This window comes from Anomaloglossus baeobatrachus, chromosome 3, assembly GCF_048569485.1.
Source record: "Anomaloglossus baeobatrachus isolate aAnoBae1 chromosome 3, aAnoBae1.hap1, whole genome shotgun sequence".
Classification (NCBI taxonomy): Eukaryota; Metazoa; Chordata; class Amphibia; order Anura; family Aromobatidae; genus Anomaloglossus; species Anomaloglossus baeobatrachus.
This window is the reverse complement of record NC_134355.1, coordinates 543,113,544-543,134,292: the sequence shown is the minus strand read 5'-3', so window position 1 is coordinate 543,134,292 and position 20,749 is coordinate 543,113,544. Positions and strand designations below refer to the sequence as shown.

The 20,749-nt window shown below is 49.8% G+C and overlaps 1 protein-coding gene across 2 annotated transcripts in view; it reads left to right on the top strand.

The window, feature by feature from the left end:
- LOC142296799 (glutathione hydrolase-like YwrD proenzyme) overlaps window positions 1–20,749 on the top strand; it is a 136,657-nt gene that overhangs the window by 2,786 nt on the left and 113,122 nt on the right. For both annotated transcript variants that reach the window (XM_075340808.1, XM_075340809.1), the window contains exon 2: window positions 17,053–17,187. In XM_075340808.1, the coding sequence (XP_075196923.1) occupies window positions 17,088–17,187 (100 nt within the window). In that variant the 5' untranslated portion in view covers window positions 17,053–17,087. The remainder of the gene's footprint in view (window positions 1–17,052; window positions 17,188–20,749) is intronic.

Here is a 20,749-nt window from a genome sequence, read left to right as displayed (position 1 = left end):
GCAAAATCCGCAGGGAACCACCCGCGGGAAAATCGCGGCAAATCCGCATGCGGATTTGGTGCGGATTTTTTCCGGAGGTCCGGAAATCTTTCACTCCCAGAAGTTTCTCAAGAAATTTTCTTGAGAAACTTCACATTTCTAGTGCACACATAGCCTTATACTATCTTCAAGCAAGGAGTAAGAAACACGAGTCTTCATAAATCAGGGCCTATATGTTTGCCTGTTTTGTTGAAGTTAGGGCACACTCATACGAGCGTATAAATCAGACGAGTACAATGCGAGAAAATCTCACGTTGCACTCGGCCCCATGTAAGACAATGCTGAAGCTCAGGTCAGCAATTTTTTTCTCAGCCCTAAATGGACTGAGGAAAAAATCGCAGCATACTGCGATTTTCTGCGAGAGCCGTATTACTCGCGCCCATTCAAGTGAATGGGTGCGAGAGAAACATCGGACGGCACTCAGATGTTATCCCAGTGCAGTGCGATATACACACAGGCTGACAATGGAGGAGATGGGGGATTAACTCCTCCCTCTCCTCCTCAGCACCCACCCTCAGCTTCACAGCTGTGACCCTATCGCAAGATCCGGTCACAGTCGCATGACACTGGGCTCACGCTCGCAGCAGAGCCTGAGCCGGGGGTCATTAGAATATGGCATCCGATGCAGTCGCATCGGATGCCATACGCTAATATGTCTGCAGCCTAAGCAGGATAATCCAATGTTATTGGAATGTGTATTGCAACCTCATAGCCGACAACATGTGAAATTGGACAACGTGAATCCATAGGAAACGCTTGCATTGATGTTTTTTATATGAGCTGTATGTATCAGTTGAAATATAGTTAGTAACAAGTTGGGCTCTGTTCACATTAGTATTATAGATTTGATTCATAACATTTCTTTGACAGTTACAATTGATTCAATGTACAGTATATCATAAAGGTAAGTACACCTGTAAGCTCTCACGAGCAGGGTTGTATTTTTTTCCCCTCTAAATATTGTATTTCTATAACTGTTACTTGTTTGTATATGATCCTCCTGAATTGTAAAGCGCTACGGAATATGTTGGCGCTATAGAAATAAAGATTATTATTATTATTATTATTATTATTACACCTTTCACATTTTTAAAAATATTTTATTTTTTCATTGGACGACACTGAAGATATGACACTTTGATCCAATGTAGGCAGTGTACAGCTTGTATAACAGTGTAAAAATATTGTGTTCCCTCTAAGGCTACTTTCACACATCCGGTTTGAGCCGTGCGGCTCAATCCGGCTGTGAAACCTATGCAACGGATGTGGCGAAAACACCGCATCCTTTGCATAAGTTTTTACATGCGGCCCATCCGTTTTTTTCCGGATGTGGCACGCTACTGAGCATGTGCAGTGGAAGAAACCGCATGCGGCGTCCAGATGCGTTTTTTTCCGCATCGCGCCGCATCCGGCGTCCATAGGCATGCATTGAAAAATGCGCCGCAGCGGCCGCATGCGGCGCGATGCAGTTTTTTGCAACGTTCCATCCGGCCGCGGCATCAGATAAATCTGCCGCATGCGGCAAAAACCGGACCGAACGCAAGCCCATGCAGCACAATACGGCACTAATGTAAGTCTATGCAAAAAAACCCGCAACCGGCGGAAAAAAAAACGGTTGCGGTTTTTCTGCAGAGCGCCGTATTGTGCCGCAGAGCAAAAACCGGAGGTGTGAAAGTAGCCTTAATAACTCAAAACACAGCCATTAAAGGGGTAGTTCACGCCTTTTCATTACTGGCCACATCGATATTATGTTGAGAAACAATGTTTCTCTCAAATACCTTATGTTGCCAATAGTTCCTTTGTGTCTCATTATCAGGGTCCAGTCACCCCCTTCGTGTGACTCCCCCCCGGGCTCCGTGACCTCGGGGATCCGGTGACATCACATCAGCTGAGGCAGGCCACAGTGTCCATGAGTGACTGAGCTGTGGGTGGTATTTAATTGCTCAGCACAGTCCAGTGTCACAGCCCAGCATCTCCCTGCTCACTCCTCCTTCACTGCAGAGCACTGCAAGCAGGAGATACGCTGTACGGTAACGAGCGGTGAAACTCCGCCCACAGCCCAGTGACTCAGGGAGACTGGGGCCAGCTGCGGTCATATCACGTGATCAGGAAGTTGATGTGACATCAATAGATCGCCGAGGTCACGGGGCCCGGGGTCAGGAGATGGGGAAGAGTGGACTGCAATAGCGCCACTCACAGGCACTATTGGCAGCACAAGGTATTTGAGAGAAACATTGTTTCTCAATATAATATCGATGTGGCCAATAATGGATATGGATACTTCTTTATATATCAATACTGCTGTCAACAAAAGGGAGTACACGTCTAAGAGAAATGGACAAATCATTCCTAATTATAATAATATAATAATAATATTTATTCATTTATATAGTTCTATTAATTCCATAGCACTTTACATACATTGGCAACACTGTCCCCATTGGGGCTCACAATCTAAGGTCCCTATCTGTATGTCTTTGGAGTGTGGGAGGAAACCGGAGAACCGGAGGAAACCCACGCAAACACGGGGAGAACATACAAACTCCTTGCAGATGGTGTCCTTGGTGGGAATTGAACCCAGTACCCCAGTGCTGCAAGGCTGCAGTGTTAACCACTGAGCCACCGTGCCATCTTCTCTCTCCAATGTAATGTGACTCATTAGTATTAAAAGATCTCAGGTTTGAATGGGGAGCAAGTGTGGTAAATTTGGTGTTATCACTCACACACTTTCTCATACTGGTCACTGGATGTTCAACATGACGCCTCATGCAAATAATTGTCTGAGGGTCTGAAAAAAAGAATTGTTGGTCTACAACCAGCCTATAAGAAAATTGCCAACACCCTGAATGTGAGCTGCAATATGGCGGCCAAGACCATACAGCTGTTTAATAAGACAGGTTCCAATCAGAACAGGCCTCGCCATGGTCGATCAAAGAAGTTGAGTACACGTGCAAAGTGTCATATCCCGAGGTCGACTTTTCAGAATAGACATATGAATGCTGCTAGTGTTGCTACAGAGGTTACAGGAGTGGGGGGACAGCTCATATACCACACACTGACTATATACCGCACACTGCATCAAATTGGTATGCACGGCTGTCGTCCCAGAAGGAAGCCTCTTCTAAAGATAACTAGAAGGTGGCCCGATTCTAACGCATCGGGTATTCTAGAATTTATTGTGTAGTTAATGTATGATTTTTGTTTTATATATATATATATATATATATATATATATTAGATGTTATTGTGTGTAGTTGGCAAGTGTTTGTGTAGGGCGCTGTAAATGTTCTGGGTTTTGTCTGGGTGTGGGGGTTTTTGAGAGCCTTGTTGTTTGTGTGTTGCGCTGTGTGTGTTACGTTGTTTGTGGAGCGCTGTGTGAATGCAGCGTTGTGTGTGTGTGGTGCTGTGTGTGTGTTGCAGGGTTTGTGTGGGGTGCGTGTGTGTGTTTTGGGGGAGGTATGTTTTGTGCAGTGTGTATGTGTGTGTGTTGCGGTGTGTGTGCGTATATTTGTGTGTGCCACGGTGTTTGGGTGTTGTGTGTGTGTTTGGCGTTGTCTGTGTGTGTGGGTGTCTGTGTAGGTCGGTGTTTGTGGTTCCCAGTGTGTGTGTGGTGTGTTGTGCGGTGCGTGTGTGGCGGTGTGTGTGTGTTTTGGGGGGAGGTGTGCACCCCATCGTGCTCCATCCCCCATGCTGCGCACCCCCATCATGCTCCATTCGCCATGCTGCACACCCCTATCGTGCTTCACCATGCTGCGCACCCCCCATCGTGCTCCATCCCCCATGCTGCGCACCCCTCAGAGAGGACTATAATAGGAGGACTATAATAGGAGGAGTATAATAGGAGGAGTAGTCCTGGGGGAAGAAGAGTATAATAGGAGGAGTATTCCGGGGGGGAGAGGAGTATAATCGGAGGAGTTGTCCTGGGGGTTGAGGAGTATAATAGGAGGAGTAGTCCGGGGGGAGGTGTCTAATAGGTGGAGTAGTCCTGGGGGGAGGTGTCTAATAGGTGGAGTAGTCCTGGGGGGAGGTGTTTAATAGGTGGAGTAGTGCTGGGGGGGAGGTGTCTAATAGGTGGAGTAGTTCTGGGGGGAGGTGTATACGTGCCAAATGTGTGGCGCCAAGAGGCCAATGTGTGCAGGGGGCGGGGATGAGTGGCCAATGTGTGCGGGGGGCGGGGCTGAGCGGTTAACGTGTGCGGGGGCGGGGGCCGAGTGGCCAATGTGTGTGGGGGCGGGGCCAAGCAGAGCTGAGTGGCTAATTTGGGCGGGGCCGGGCCAAGCAAAGCGGCCAGTGCGGGGGGTGGGGCTGGGCCGAGCGGCCAATGCGTGCGGGGGGGCGGGGCTGGGCCGAGCCGAGAGGCCAATGCGACGGTTGTCACTGTAATGACGTCATTTTGCATTTTGGAGCAAGACAGACAGACAGAATAAGGCAATTATATATATAGATGCTCAAGAAAGTCCGCTAATAGTTTGCTGAAAACTAGGAGATTGAGGACATGAATTACTGAAATCACATCGTGTGCTCTGATGAGACCAAGATAAACGTATTTTGTTCAGATGGTGTCAAGCATGTGTGGTGGCAACCAAGTGAGGAGTACAAAGACAAGTGTGTCTTGCCTACAGGCAAACATGGTTGGAGTGTCATGATTTGGGACTGTATGAGTGCTTCTGGCTGTGGGGAACCACAAGGAAACCATGAATGCCATCATGCACTGTGACATACAGAATCAGAGCATGATCCCCTTCCTTTGGAAGCTGTGCGACAGGGCAGTATTCTAACATAATAATGGTCCCATACATACCTCTACGAAGACAACTGCCTTGTGAGTGAAATTGGGGGTAAAGTTGTGAGTGAAATTGGGGGTAAAGGTGCTGGACTGGCCAAGCATGTTTCCTGACCTAAACCCTATTGAGCATCTGTGAGGCATCCTCAAACAGAAGGTGGGGGAGCACAAGATCTCTAACATCCACCAGCTCCGTGATGTCGTCATGGAAGTGTGGCGCCCTGGACAAGCCAGGGGCCACAGAGCACAACACCCACACACCCCACACTACCAGCAGGCACACCAAAGCCGGAGCACAAAACCCTTGTTGCCTTCCTTCAGGGGCTGATGATCACACCAGGAGGTGGGCCAGGCGGTTGGTCCCGCCCACCGAGGAGTTCACAGTCCTAGAGGCGGGAAAACCAGGCAGATGAGTTTGAGAGGTGAAAGTGAGCAGAAGGAAGTAGTAGTTGAGCAGCCTGAAGTTGGTCCGGGTGTGTGGCCCGGACAGATCAGCAAGGTTGGCAGACGGTGGTGACCCGGTCTGAACCCTCTCGCCCTACTGCCTCCCTCGCCATCCGTCCCGGCTGCCGTGACCCCGCCACTAGGCCCGCTACCACCGCAACCGGTAGCGATACCCATCATGTCCGGTCGGGCGTACCGACCTGTAGCCGGAGCCCGTAGCCGACCGGAGGTTCTACCTTGGAAAGCCCCGAAACCCGAACTGGAGGCATCCCCCGAGAGATTCCCCGAGCTGGAGCCGATAGCCCACTTCGTGCCGAAGGCCCAGCGGAAGAAAACCCATGTGCCCATTCCCTACACCTCGGCTGAGGTTGCGCCGGGTTGCCGCTGCAAGGCGGCGCCCAAGGCCAAGTCACCGCGGGACCTTCCGCCCAGATCACCAGCAGTGGGCAGTGTTCAACAGGTCTCGCGGGGCCCGACCCGTGTGCCGGAGCTCGCAGCAGCACCGTACTGGGATAGGGAGCCGGTACCGTTGGGCCCAGAAATCGAGGAGAGGGAAAGGAAGAAGGCGGAGTTGGTGGCCCGTGCAATCCAGGAGAAAGAGAGCCTGACACAAGCGACCTTCCGTGTCCGGGGCCCGCTGTATGAAGGGCAGGTGAGGCGGTTTGATGTCCGCCGGGGCTTTGGCTTCATATATGAACCGGGCCTGGAGGCCGAAGTATTCATAGCCCGGCGGGATGTTAATGCCCACCTGCCGGAAGAGCACCCAGGCCGTAACCTGATGCCGGGCAACCTGGTGCAGTACACCAGGCACTGTGGGGAGAGGGGATGGTTTGCGCTGGATGCCAAGCTGAGGGGCAGCCAAGAGGCCCGGGTGTCCACCGCGTCCCCTCCCCCAGCAGACACCGAAGAGTCGGAGTAAAGGGCAGCGGAATGCCGTTGTCACCGTCCCCGTTGGGACCACAGTGTGTGTTTTAAAGTTTGAAAGTTTAAAAGAATGATAAGTAAATGATTAACTGAAGATTCACCTGATTTGCAACCTTGATTTGGAACCGGTCGTAGCCGGCAGCCCTTTACCACCTTTCATAAGAAACTACTTATGAACAAGCCCGAGAACTTGCAGGGCAACCACAAACTTAGTGGCATGTAAATAAAAATGTTGTTACAGCTTCCACCGTTACCGCCTCCGGAGAGGCAGATTGGAGGAAGGGCCCGCAGTGGAGTAGGCTGGGGCCCAGCCACCACCGGAACCGGTGGCAATCCTCTGGGGGTTTCAGGGGTTCCCCATGGACGTGGGTCCCCTGAAAAGGACAGAACCCGCTCGGGCAACTTGTGCAGGACTGGGGTCAAGGGGTGCTGCCTGTTTGCTTAGGGGCAGCATCAAGGCCAGGTTGCTTGGGTGGGAGAGAGCGGAAGCCGTAACCGTTTACAACCGTTAGTAACGTTTAAGTAAGAGTACCTCCCGATGTGGGAAGATGTTATTTTACTTGTAATCTGTGTCTGTTACCGTTTTTTATCTTTTTCAGTTGGTGAAAATAAAACCAGTGATGGACGGGCAGCCCGCGGACGGTCTGCATTTAACTAAGGGGGAATGTGGCGCCCTGGACAAGCCAGGGGCCACAGAGCACAACACCCACACACCCCACACTCCCAGCAGGCACACCAAAGCCAGAACACAAAACCCTTGTTGCCTTCCTCCAGGGGCTGATGATCACACCAGGGGGTGGGCCAGGCGGTTGGTCCCGCCCATCGAGGAGTTCACAGTCCTGGAGGCGGGAAAACCAGGCAGATGAGTTTGAGAGGTGAAAGTGAGCAGAAGGAAGTAGTAGTTGAGCAGCCTGAAGTTGGTCCGGGTGTGTGGCCTGGACACATCAGCAAGGTTGGCAGACGGTGGTGACCGTCTGCAGGAGTGGCCGATTGGAGTCTACCGTAAGGACCGTGGACGGGCGGTGGCCCGGCGGTACCGGACCGGTACACAAAGAGAAGCCAGCACCAACTGGCAGGGGCTTTTCGGACCCCGGCAAGGCTAGGAGTCGCCGTGAATTTGCCAAATCCGTTAGTGAAGGGGACCTCCTGGGTTTCCAAACAGTCAAGTCCCGACAGAAGGCAACCGTCCAACCGAGTGAGAGAGACACCTCCACCGCCAAGGCAACCGTTTCTCAGGGCCAGCGCCTGCGGGCAAAAGGGGCTCCTCCGGCCCATATGCAAGCCGGGGAGCGGGTTACCGGTGGGAACCCATTGGAACCATACCGATATCTTAGGTGCAGGGAAAGGCAGTTGCCACCAACCCGCTGGGAGCAACAACACCGCAGCCGTCTGTGGGACCCGTCCATCCAGCCGAGTGTTTTACCGAGAACTGTGTCTTCATCATTGGGCTGAGTGAGTACCACAGTGCCGTGCGGCACAGCGCTGCCCCCGCGACCCTGCACCTTCCCAGGCCCCCTAACCTGCCTGCCATCCATCCCTACCCCATCATCGGGCCCCGGGACAACCAACCCCCCTACCCACGGAGGGAAGAAATAACAACAAAGCTGCTCCCAGTCACCGCTCCCGGGATCCCCGTCTAGAGCAGCGGTGGTGTCACCAAAATCACCACAACCGTGGGTGGCGTCACGGACAATATCCATAATCAAAACCCCCACAACCAATCAACCCCCTTTTCACTCACGGGCGAGGAGCGCCGCTCGAGTCCCCGGGATCCGGCCCACCGCTCGAGCCACCACCGAGCAGCAGCCGCAGCAGCGGCGGCCGGACCCGAGCAGTGAGAGAGCACAGCGTCCCCTCCGCCCGCGACAGAAGAGTGGAAGAGGATCCAGTAGCTCCTTTGACACTCTTGCGAACTCCATGCCCAATAGAGTTAAGGCTTGAAAATAATGGCGGTCACACAAAATATTTACACTTTGGACACAATTTGGCCATTTTCACTTCAGGGTGTATTCACTTTTGTTGCCAACCGTTTAGACATTAATGGCTGTGTGTTGAGTTATTTAGAGGGCACTACAAATTTACACTGTTATACAAGCTGTACACTGACTACTTTACATTATATCCAAGTGTCGCGGGCGGAGGAGGGGACGCTGCGCTCTCCCTACTGCTCGGGTCCGGCTGCCGCTGCTGCTGCGGCCTCTGCTGCTTGGTTGCACGAGCGATGGGCCGGATCCCGGGGACTCGAGCGGCGCTCCTCACCCGTGAGTGAAAGGGGGTTTGGGTGTGGGGATAGTTTATTGTCCGTGACGCCACCCACGGTTGTGGTGATTAGGTGTACACCACCGCTGCTCTGGCTGGGGATCCCGGGAGTGATGGTATGGAGCAGCCAGTTGTTGTGTTGCCCCTCCGTGGGTATGGGTTGGTGATCCCGGGGCCCAGTGATGGGGTTGGATGGTGGACAGGCGGGTATGGGGCCTGTGGAGGTGCAGGGGCAGCGCTGTGCCGCACGGCACGGAGGTACTCACTCAGCCAGTAAACACAACACAGTTCTCGGTAAACAAACGACTGGTTGGACGGGTCCCTCAGACGGTTGCGCTGCTGATATCCCCTGCAGTTGACGGTGACGGTTTCTTCCCTGCACCTATGTGTTGTTGTTTGGTAGCGATGGGTTCCCACCGGTAACCCGCTCCCCAGCTTAGATATGAGCCGGAGGAGCTCCTCTCTTGCCCGCAGACGCTGGCCCTGGGAAACTGGTGCCTTGGCGGTGGCGGTGTCTCCCCTTAACGGTTGGACTGTTGCCTTCAAACGGGACTTGGTTGTTGGGAGACAGTCGTCCCCTTCACTGACGGATTTAGCAAATTCGGCGACTCCTAGCCTTGCCGGGATCCGAAAGGCCTCTGCTCTGGTGCTGACTAATCTTCGTATACCGCTCCGGTACCGCCGGGTCACCACCCGTCCACGGTCATTTCGACAACCTCCAATCAGTCTCGCCTGCAGACGGTCATCGCCGTCTGCCAACCTTGCTGTCTCAGTCCGGGGCACACACCCGGACTAACTTCAGGCTTCTTTCTGTCACTTTCTCTGTTGCTTTTCCTTTAGCTCCTCTACCACTTCCTCTCACTTTGAACTTCCACTTCTATCTCTAGCTCTGCCTGAGCTCAACTCCACTCTAGCCCTCAGCTAGACTTCAACTTCCACTCCTTCCACTTCCTCCTCCAAACCCTATCTCTCTCTGATCTGCCTGGTTTTCCCGCCTCCAGGACTGTGAACTCCTCGGTGGGAGGAGCCAACTGCCTGGCCCACCCCCTGGTGTGGACACCAGCCCCTGGAGGAAGGCAACAAGGATTTGTGTTTTGACCTAGTGTGTACCTGCAGGGAATGTGGGGTGCGTGTGGTGTTGTGACCTTTGACCCCTGGCTTGCCCAGGGCGTCACACAAGTGTCATACCCATATCCATTATATCATAGTGTTGTCCCATGAAAAGTTATAATAAAGAATTTACAAAAATGTGAGGGGTGTACTCACTTTTGTGATCTACTGTAAAATAAATGCCTGAATTGTCTCCTCGATCCAATAGATTTATGAATCCAAATATTTTCTGACAAGTAGAATAGTTTTGCAGATAACGTTATTTGTGGTGTCAAAACACAATGTAATGATTAAATCTACTAATTTAAACAGCCAAAGTATGGGTGCTATACTTGTTTCCACTTTGTTTTGGACATTGTTCCCCTATAAATTATTGCTTTTTGCTGATTACAAGCTCCCATATTCAACCCCTCCACGATAACCTGTTTTGGACGTACTGTACAATGCAGTAGAATATCACCCAAATTATAGGGCTTGTCCTAACCCGGACAGCCATCCCAGTGATCAGCTGATCCTCCTGGTCTACTCTTAAGGCCCCGTCACACTAAGCAACATCGCTAGCAACATCGCTGCTAACGAACAACTTTTGTGACGTAACAGCGATGTTGCTAGTGATGTCGCTGTGTGTGACATCCAGCAACAACCTGGCCCCTGCTGTGAGGTCGTTGGTTGTTGCTTAATGTCCTGGGCCATTTTTTAGTTGTTGCTGTCCCACTGTGAAGCAGAGATCGCTGTGTGTGACAGCGAGACAGCAACAACTAAATGTGCAGGCAGCAGGAGCCGGCTTCTGCTGAGGCTGGTAACCACAGTAAACATCGGGTAACCAAGAAGCCCTGTCCTTGGTTACCCGATATTTACCTTCGTTACCTGCCTCCGCCGCTCTCACTGTCAGTGCCGGCTCCTGCTCTGTGCACATGTAGCTGCAGGACACATAGGGTTAATTAACCTGATGTGTGCTGTAGTTAGGAGAGCAGGGAGCCAGCGCTAAGCAGTGTGCGCTGCTCCCTGCTCTGTGCACATGTACCTGCAGCACACATCGAGTAATTAACCCGATGTGTGCTGTAACTAGGAGAGCAGGGAGCCAGCGCTCAGTGTGCGCTGCTCCCTGCTCTCTGCAAGTGTAGCTGCGTGCGCTGATAACTAAGGTAAATATCGGGTTGGTTACCCGATATTTACCTTAGTTACCAAGCGCAGCATCTTCCACGCGGCGCTGGGGGCTGGGACACTGGTTGCTGGTGAGCTCACCAGCAACTCGTGTAGCGATGCTCCAGCGATCCCTGCCAGGTCAGGTTGCTGGTGGGATCGCTGGAGCGTCGCAGACTGACATCTCACCAGCAACCTCCTAGCAACTTACAGTCAGGGCCAGAAATATTTGGACAGTGACACAAGTTTTGTTATTTTAGCTGTTTACAAAAACATGTTCAGAAATACAATTATATATATAATATGGGCTGAAAGTGCACACTCCCAGCTGCAATATGAGAGTTTTCACATCCAAATCGGAGAAAGGGTTTAGGAATCATAGCTCTGTAATGCATAGCCTCCTCTTTTTCAAGGGACCAAAAGTAATTGGACAAGGGACTCTAAGGGCTGCAATTAACTCTGAAGGCGTCTCCCTCGTTAACCTGTAATCAATGAAGTAGTTAAAAGGTCTGGGGTTGATTACAGGTGTGTGGTTTTGCATTTGGAAGCTGTTGCTGTGACCAGACAACATGCGGTCTAAGGAACTCTCAATTGAGGTGAAGCAGAACATCCTGAGGCTGAAAAAAAAGAAAAAATCCATCAGAGAGATAGCAGACATGCTTGGAGTAGCAAAATCAACAGTCGGGTACATTCTGAGAAAAAAGAAATTGACTGGTGAGCTTGGGAACTCAAAAAGGCCTGGGCGTCCACGGATGACAACAGTGGTGGATGATCGTCGCATACTTTCTTTGGTGAAGAAGAACCCGTTCACAACATCAACTGAAGTCCAGAACACTCTCAGTGAAGTAGGTGTATCTGTCTCTAAGTCAACAGTAAAGAGAAGACTCCATGAAAGTAAATACAAAGGGTTCATATCTAGATGCAAACCATTCATCAATTCCAAAAATAGACAGGCCAGAGTTAAATTTGCTGAAAAACACCTCATGAAGCCAGCTCAGTTCTGGAAAAGTATTCTATGGACATATGAGACCAAGATCAACCTGTACCAGAATGATGGGAAGAAAAAAGTTTGGAGAAGAAAGGGAACGGCACATGATCCAAGGCACACCACATCCTCTGTAAAACATGGTGGAGGCAACATGATGGCATGGGCATGCATGGCTTTCAATGACATAACAACAGACAAGAGTAGCCGGATGAATTCTGAAGTGTACTGGGATATACTTTCAGCCCAGATTCAGCCAAATGCCGCAAAGTTGATCGGACGGCGCTTCATAGTACAGATGGACAATGACCCCAAGCATACAGCCAAAGCTACCCAGGAGTTCATGAGTGCTAAAAAGTGGAACATTCTGCAATGGCCAAGTCAATCACCAGATCTTAACCCAATTGAGCATGCATTTCACTTGCTCAAATCCAGACTTAAGACGGAAAGACCCACAAACAAGCAATACCTGAAGGCTGCGGCTGTAAAGGCCTGGCAAAGCATTAAGAAGGAGGAATCCCAGCGTTTGGTGATGTCCATGGGTTCCAGACTTAAGGCAGTGATTGCCTCCAAAGGATTCGCAACAAAATATTGAAAATAAAAATATTTTGTTTGGGTTTGGTTTATTTGTCCAATTACTTTTGACCTCCTAAAATGTGGAGTGTTTGTAAAGAAATGTGTACAATTCCTACAATTTCTATCAGATATTTTTGTTCAAACCTTCAAATTAAACGTTACAATCTGCACTTGAATTCTGTTGTAGAGGTTTCATTTCAAATCCAATGTGGTGGCATGCAGAGCCCAACTCGCGAAAATTGTGTCACTGTCCAAATATTTCTGGACCTAACTGTAGCAGCGATCCCTATCGTTGTTGGGATCTCTGGTAAGTTGTTTAGTGTGACTGGACCTTTAGTGATTGCTGATAGTACAGGGGGAAGTTGCAGATGGCTTTAAATATTGTAGGTAATGGCATGCTTGGCTTTCTTTGGTCACTTCTTTTGGAACTCCTGTGGAAGAGAGTGAAAAGAGACTAGAGCACGGGATGCCTCATTACTGTTTACAGTGGAAGGGATGAGACCCCTTTCATTATCTACCTGGGGCCTGAGACATTAGACATGTGAATGACATGATCATTGGGTGTTTATCGGACATAGTGGACTTGCTGGTCTTATCAGACCAAGATCAGCTGGGCTACTACAGGGAGGTGTTTTTTTTATGAATGCGGCTCCTACATTGCCTTGAAAAAGTATTCATACCTTTGTGATTTTTTTTTTTTTTTTTTCGCATTTCTCTCTCAAACTTAAATGTGTTTTATTGGGATTTTATGTGATATTCCAACACAAAGTAGCAAGTGAAGTGTAAAGGAAATTGTATGTGGTTTTTAGGGACGAGTGGACTTGTGGATGTTCGGGTTCGCCCAGACTTTGGTTAAAAGTTCGGCTTAGGACCCAAACGCCGAACCTCATATGTCTATTGGAACCTGAACTTTGGTGTTGTAAAATGGCTGAAAAATAGTCGTAGTAATGGCTAGGGGGCTGCAAAAGGAAGCAAAATGGTACTAAGAGCAGGACAATTGCCCTGTAAACAAATGTAAAAAGGGAATTTTTTTTTTTAAAAATGACGTGGGGTCCTCTCCTATTTTTGATAACCACTGTAGGTAAAGCAGACAGCTGGGGGCTGATCAGGCTGGGAACTTTGAGGATTTTTAAAAATTAATAAATTGTTTAATGAGGGAATATGAGGGAGTCTTTATTTTTTTTTAACTCTACACTTGCTGGGTTAGTAATGGTAGTGTCTGATAGACTCATATCCATTACTAACTCCTGGGCTGATGCCAGCTGTCAATTCAATTCACAGCTGACATCAACTCCTGGTGGACTGCGACTGAGCCATTCCCACACATGAATATGCTTTGATCTAAACCATCCATGGTAGCTCTGTGGTAGGTTAGGGTCAGTGTCCTGCTGGAAGGTGTTCCCAGATATGCTCCTTCCCAGTAATCCTCCAATGTGAATGCAAACTTAAGTTCACTAGTTGTCCCTTTGGTCAGTCCGTCTGTTTAATATCTAATCGATATCCCATCCATGTCTAAAATGGAAAATATTTAAAGCATAACTGTTGTTTTAATTTTTATTTCATAAATCAATAGTACACATGAAAATAAGCAACTTACAATTTATATCTTATGGCCAAATTGCAGGGTTTGGATTACTTTTATCAAATGAGTATGTAGAGGACTTAAACAGGTTGTCCGGGGAGCTCCTGAAGTAATAACATGAGATCATTCCTTCACAGGTTGTACTGTTAATACAAGGGATGACCTCTCCTTAGGCAAGGTGCTAATTTGCTTATTTGTGGATGTTTCACTGTTGGAGCTGCACTGATCGATGGATTGGGGAACTTTTATCCCTGACGGGACACTTTTATCTCCATTACAAAATGGAATGGCAGGTTGGACCGTCGCGCTATTCTTTTTCTATGGTGGAAAAAGCTAAGTGCAGGGTTCGGCAGCCCCATTGGGAATGAACTGGCTCAGGTCAGCCTTATACACTTCTGGTCCATTCTTAAGAATAGATAGGATTTTTAATAAGAAGGTAAATTACAAAGTTGTTTGTTTTTAAAATCACTTTACAATTTTAACCATTTAAGAATATAACGATCAGTCCAGAGGTGGATCCACGGGACTGTGAATCGGACTCCCCCAGAGAGACAACCAGGAGCGAGCCCCTATACAGGGACTGTCTGGCGGCCCCCCCAGGGGGCCTAGATGCACAGCAGCCGGGACACAAGTGAGTTTGGGTTTCGTGTCCTTCAGAAGTCCGTACAGGATACGGCTGTTAGTCCAAAGGTAGACGTGGGCAGGACAGATGACTGGAACCGGTGCCGAGTGGTAACAACAGACAGAGTCCGAGTCCAGTGAGGAGTGCAGGCTGATGTTGCGAGATGGAATCCAGAACCGGCGACGGGTACAGGCTGTCGGAGATGACAGGATTCACAGCTGATAGTCACCGGGGCAACTCCTGGGAAACCGGAAGGCTGGACACACTCAGGTTAGCAGTCGGACACTGGGCAGAGACAGGGTTAACCTGGGTATGAAGTACAGAGGGACCTGAACACCTAGCACAAGAGGCAAGCTACAAGAACATGTTGAACAGCACCGCCCACAAGAGAAAAAGGAAGTCTTATATACCCTGTACCTGTAATCAGCCATATCCTGTTTCAGCGATGCTGGCCCTTTAAGAAGAGGTGAGTGAGCACGCCCTAGTGCACATGCGCGAAACCCGAGCACCGGAGACTAGTGCAGGACGCAGAGGAGGAGGAGATGCAGGGGAGCCGGAAGCAGATTCCTGGACCGCAGAGGGATGCCGGGACCGACGGGCAGGGAGCACGGAGGACGCACAGGAGGGAGAGCGGGAGCAGCGGTCAGAGCGCCCGGGGACCAGATCGGTGAGTGACAGGTGGCGCCGGGAACCTGAGAGCGTGACAAAGAACTAGAGACAAAGCCTTTTCATCCTGAAGTGATTACATGGCTTTCCCTAACTTGGGTCAACAATGAAGTTTATGTACTATAACTACCAAGTCAGATTGATTTATTGCCGGCCAGTAACCAAACACATGCCCTCCCATCACCCTCCAACAGTAGCTATGCCCATGGATCTCTTCACCTTAGGGAAAAGCTTGTTTAGGCCAGAAAACAAAAAGTCACACACATGTGAAGCACAGGGCCTAGGTAGCGGCCTATTACACGCCCCTATTTGATTTGGTGGGCTGCCCGGCACTCTCTCACTGCGCCACAGAGGGACAGGCTGTTGGGCATTGTGCTTTACATATCTGTGACATGTGCCCTATTACAAGCTTGATCTATGTGCAATTCTAATTCTAGGCAATCACCCCCCATGGACTGGTGGGTTGTGAGTGGTTGTGCCATCAGTAGTTTGCATCTGTGTTACATCCATCTTTATTAAGGGGGTATGCTGCATCCAGCTTGTGCATTCATTTGTGTGACCTTGGCTGGTAAATTACCTGTGCCTTTTTTGTTATATTTATCATTGAATTCTTTGGGAATTTTTGAAAATTCTTTTTACTTTTTTGGCTATGCCTGTTTCTTTAGTGTAGGGACTTGCAAGACAGTGAGGACCCTTGACGTGGGTTGCGAGCTTGCATATTTTGCCCCAATTATTGACCATTACCTCATTTTTATATTCTATTTTTCTGCACATTTTATATATTCTTACAGTGTGCAGCCAGGCTCATCAATGTTGACCCTGTATACTAAGGGCCTGTCCCTCGGTGCTCCACTGAGAGAGTGTTGGGCAGTCTGCCTAATCTATTAATATGTGTGTGTAATTGGCTGGTAGCTGGGCATCATGCTTAACATGTCTGTGACTTGCGCCCTATTGAAGCTTCATCTATGTGCAAATCTAATCCTTGGCAGCTACCCCCTCCATGAACTGATAGGTTGTGAGTGGTTGTGTCATCAGTACTTTGCACCTCTGCTGCCTGCATCTTGACTAAGGGGCTGCTGCATCCAGTTTGTGCATTAGTTTCTGTAACATTGGCTGGTAAATACCATTATCTTTTTTGCTATATTTATAATTGAATTCTTTGGGAGCTTTTTAAAGTTCCTTTTATTAATTATTATTATTATAGCGCCATCTATTTCATGGTGCTTTACATGTGAAAAAGGGGCATATGTAGACAAGTACAATAATCATGAACATTTCAAGGCACAGACTGGTACAGGAGGAGAGAGGACCCTGCCCGCGAGGGCTCACAGTCTACAGGGGATGGGTGAGGGTAGAGCAGGTCGTGCGGTGCTATAGTGGACTGAAGGTTGGAGGCTTGTCGGAAGAGGTGGGTCTTCAGGTTCCTTTTGTTTCCACGATAGGTGAGAGTCTGATATTTTGGGGTAGAGAGTTCTAGAGTATGGGGGAGGCACGGGAGAAATCTTGTATGCGGTTGTGGGAAGTAGAGATAATCTTTATAACTTTTCCTATGTTTTTGTTAAAAAAAAACAAAACAAACAAACCCTCGACTACCTTATTGAGAACGATCAAACTGTCGGTGACATCTTCAAGCTGCTGCTTAGGTATTACAGCGAAGTATGCAAAAATTGTTCCACGCCAAGACCAGAGACAAAGTTGTATTCGTTCATTTACAAGAAATGTTAACACTGAGCCATGGCGCAAAGGACTCATAGCAAAATCATTGCTTCGAAATCGAGCCATTCTAAAACATTTTATATGATTGTGAGAATGCAGCATAAAGCAGATATTTTACAAATTCAATAACACCTTCATGTTCTGTGTGTAATGTGAGAGGATTTCTATTGTCTAACTTTAATAGTATGTTTTCTTTTCTTTAGGATTAAAACTTGACAAGACAGCGAACTGGCCAGAAATGACTAGCGTGTTGGACTTCATTTCCAGAAGATCACCCATTGTCTGCACCGGAGGATGTGTAGCCAGCAGCCAACCATTGGCCACGCAAATTGGCTTAGGTATTACTCGAAGATTTCAGTAAATATAAATTGTCAAATTGCCCTGTTGTGTCACGCTGTTAAAATTGTATTATAGGTGTCTCCACTACCTGGATAATCCGTTTTTAAATGAAAAATGAAGTAGGCTCCCATCTATATATATAATTGCCTTATTCTGTCTGTCTGTCTGTCTGTCTGTCTGTCTTGCTCCAAAATTGTGTTACGGTGACACAAAGCTGATTGGCCGCTGGGCTCGCCATGGCCCCGCCCCCCCGCACGGATTGGCCGCTCGCCTCGCCTCCGCCCCCCCCACGGATTGGTCGCTCGCCTCGGCCTGGCCCCGCCCTCCGCATGGATTGGCCACTCGCCCCGGCCCTCCGCACGCATCGCCAGACATAACCTTGCGATGCTGGGATCGTGACGGAGCCGGTGAACGCTGGTAACCATTATACACATCGGGTAACTAAGGTCCCTTAATTACCCGATGTGTATCATAGTTACCAGTGTACACCGGCTCCGTCACGATCCCAGCAGCGCCAGACATAACCTTGCGATGCTGGGATCTTGACGGAGCCGGTGAACGCTGGTAACCATTATACACATCGGGTAACTAAGGTCCCTATGTACCCGATGTGTATCATAGTTACCCGTGTACACTGGCTCCGTCAGGATCCCAGCAGCGCCAGACATAACCTTGCGATGCTGGGATCTTGACGGAGCCGGTGACCGCTGGTAACCATTATACACATCGGGTAACTAAGGTCCCTTGGTTACCCGATGTGTATCATAGTTACCAGTGTACACCGGCTCCGTCACGATCCCAGCAGCGCCAGACATAACCTTGCGATGCTGGGATCTTGACGTAGCCGGTGAACGCTGGTAACCATTATACACATCGGGTAACTAAGGTCCTTTAGTTACCCGATGTGTATCATAGTTACCAGCGTACACCGGCTCCCGGTACACATGTGCAGGGAGCCGGCATTATACTCCTCTCCCCCCAGGACTACTCCTCCTATTATAGTACTTCTATTATATTCCTCTCTGAGTATAATAGGAGAACTATTATAGCATGGGGGATGGAGCACGATGGGGTGCGCAGCATGGGGGATGTAGCACGATGGGGGGTGCGCAGCATGGGGAGTGCGCAGCATGGGGGATGTAGCATGATGGGGAGTGCGCAGCATGGAGGATGGAGCACGATGGGGGGTGCGCAGCATGGGGGATGTAGCACGATGGGGGGTGCGCAGCATGGGGGATGTAGCATGATGGGGAGTGCGCAGCATGGAGGATGGAGCACGATGGGGAGTGCGCAGCATGGGGGGTGGAGCACGATGGGGGGTGCGCAGCATCGGGGATGGAGCACGATGGGGAATGCGCAGCATAGGGGATGGAGCACGATGGGGTGCGCAGCATGGGGGATGTAGCACGATGGGGGGTGCGCAGCATGGGGGATGTAGCACGATGGGGAGTGCGCAGCATGGGGGATGTAGCACGATGGGGAGTGCGCAGCATGGGGGATGGAGCACGATGGGGAGTGCGCAGCATGGAGGATGGAGCACGATGGGGAGTGCGCAGCATGGGGGATGGAGCATGATGGGGAGTGCGCAGCATAGGGGATGGAGCACGATGGGGGGTGTGCAGCATCGGGGATGGAGCATGATGGGGAATGCACAGCATAGGGGATGGAGCACGATGGGGGGTGCGCAGCATGGGGGATGTAGCACGATGGGGGGTGCGCAGCATGGGGGATGGAGCACGATGGGAGATGCACACCTCCCCCCAACACACACACACAACACACCACACACACACTGGGAACCACAAACACCGCCATACACAGACACCCACACACACAGACAACGCCGCACACACACAACACCCAACACACAAACACCGCGGCATACATAAATATACGCACATACCGCGCAACACACACATTGCACAAAACATACCTCCCCCCAAAACACACCACACCCACACAAACCGCGCAACACACACACACACAACGCGACAGACACACAGCGCTCCACAAACAACGCAACAGCAGCTAATCAGTGGGCACTATTGGTGTGTTCCTACTCCTTCCGCTTTGCTAAAATTTGTTTGAAGGCATGACTACCTAATTTAAAAAGAGGTTATTGCTTACTTAAAGAGGAGCTACCACTATCACACATACTAGGATATATCACAGTACGGAGGCTCTATATAGAAATAAACAGTAGATTACCTGTGGAAGCATAATGGCTATAATTACAGGAATTTGTCATTCGAGAATCCCAGTTCATGTTAGCGGCAATCTTGAGATTGGCCTCCCAGCCTATGTTGTAATGAAATACCCTCAGATTCCAGGCTTGTTACTAGCCAAAGCTGAGCAAAGAACTACACAGTAGGAGTATGTGCACTCGGCATCTTTTTCAGGTGGATTTTGCCCCCATGAAATGAACATAGTGCACAGCAATGACAAAACAATATTGCTGTGCACATGCTCCGTCTTATGTCACTCTTTTTAACCTCTTCAGGGTTCAGAATCCCTGAATTTGTTAAAAAAAAAGTGACTTGCTCGTTCCTCGAGAGGCTTCCACCAGGAAATCACCCACTCTTAATGTACAGAGTGAAAGCCATTAGCAGCAGAGCCACCACAAGGACGACAAAATACTATGCATCTTGAGGAAATGACACAGGCAGATCAGGAGAGCATGGGAACGTCCAGGAAGCAGTTTCGCCCGAAGTTGGCTCAATTGCATGTTGTACTCAAGCCATGAAAAAGATTTTTTCTCAATCTTGGTATATCCTTTGCTAATGACTTTTTTGTTAAAGGGAACCTGTCAGCAGACATTTCGCACTAAAACTAAAAGATTCCCCCTCTGCAGCTCCTGGGCTGCATTCTGGAAAGGTTCCTGTTGCTATTGTGCCCCCTTTGAGACCTCAATAAAGACTTTATAAAGTCTTATCTTTTTGTATGCAAATCTTTTTTTATAGTCACGGGGGAGGGGTGTCTTGCGTCCGTTATTCTCCCTCCTGCCGCTTTACGCCGTCCCCCATTGCTCATTTCCATACCTGAGGATGCTGCCCAGTGCTCCCGAGGTCTCGCGCATGCCCAGTGCCACTCTCGCGGGACTGAGCACTGTGCACAGTGTGACCGCTGGTGATGTGATTGCGCAGGCGTGAGATTATGGGCGGCGCTGTGATTGGCATCAGCAAGTACCCGCCCATAATCTCGTGCCCGCGCTTCTCACTCTGTGCAAGCGCTGGCCATATGACCCCACGTCACTTCTTACCCATCTATTTCCTGCTCCAGGGAAAGATGGGTAAGAGATGACATGGGGTCATATGGCCAGCGCTTGCGCATAACGATGGAGGCAGAGTGAGAAGCGCGGGCACGAGATTATGGGCGGATACTTGCTGATGACAATCACAGCGCCGCCCATAATATCACGCCTGCACAATCACGTCACCAGAGGTCACACTGTGCACAGTGCTCAGTCCCGCGAGACTGGCCCTGGGCATGCGCGAGACCTCGGGAGCACTGGGCGGCGTCCTCAGGTATGGAAATGGGCAATGGGGGACGGCGAAATCCGGC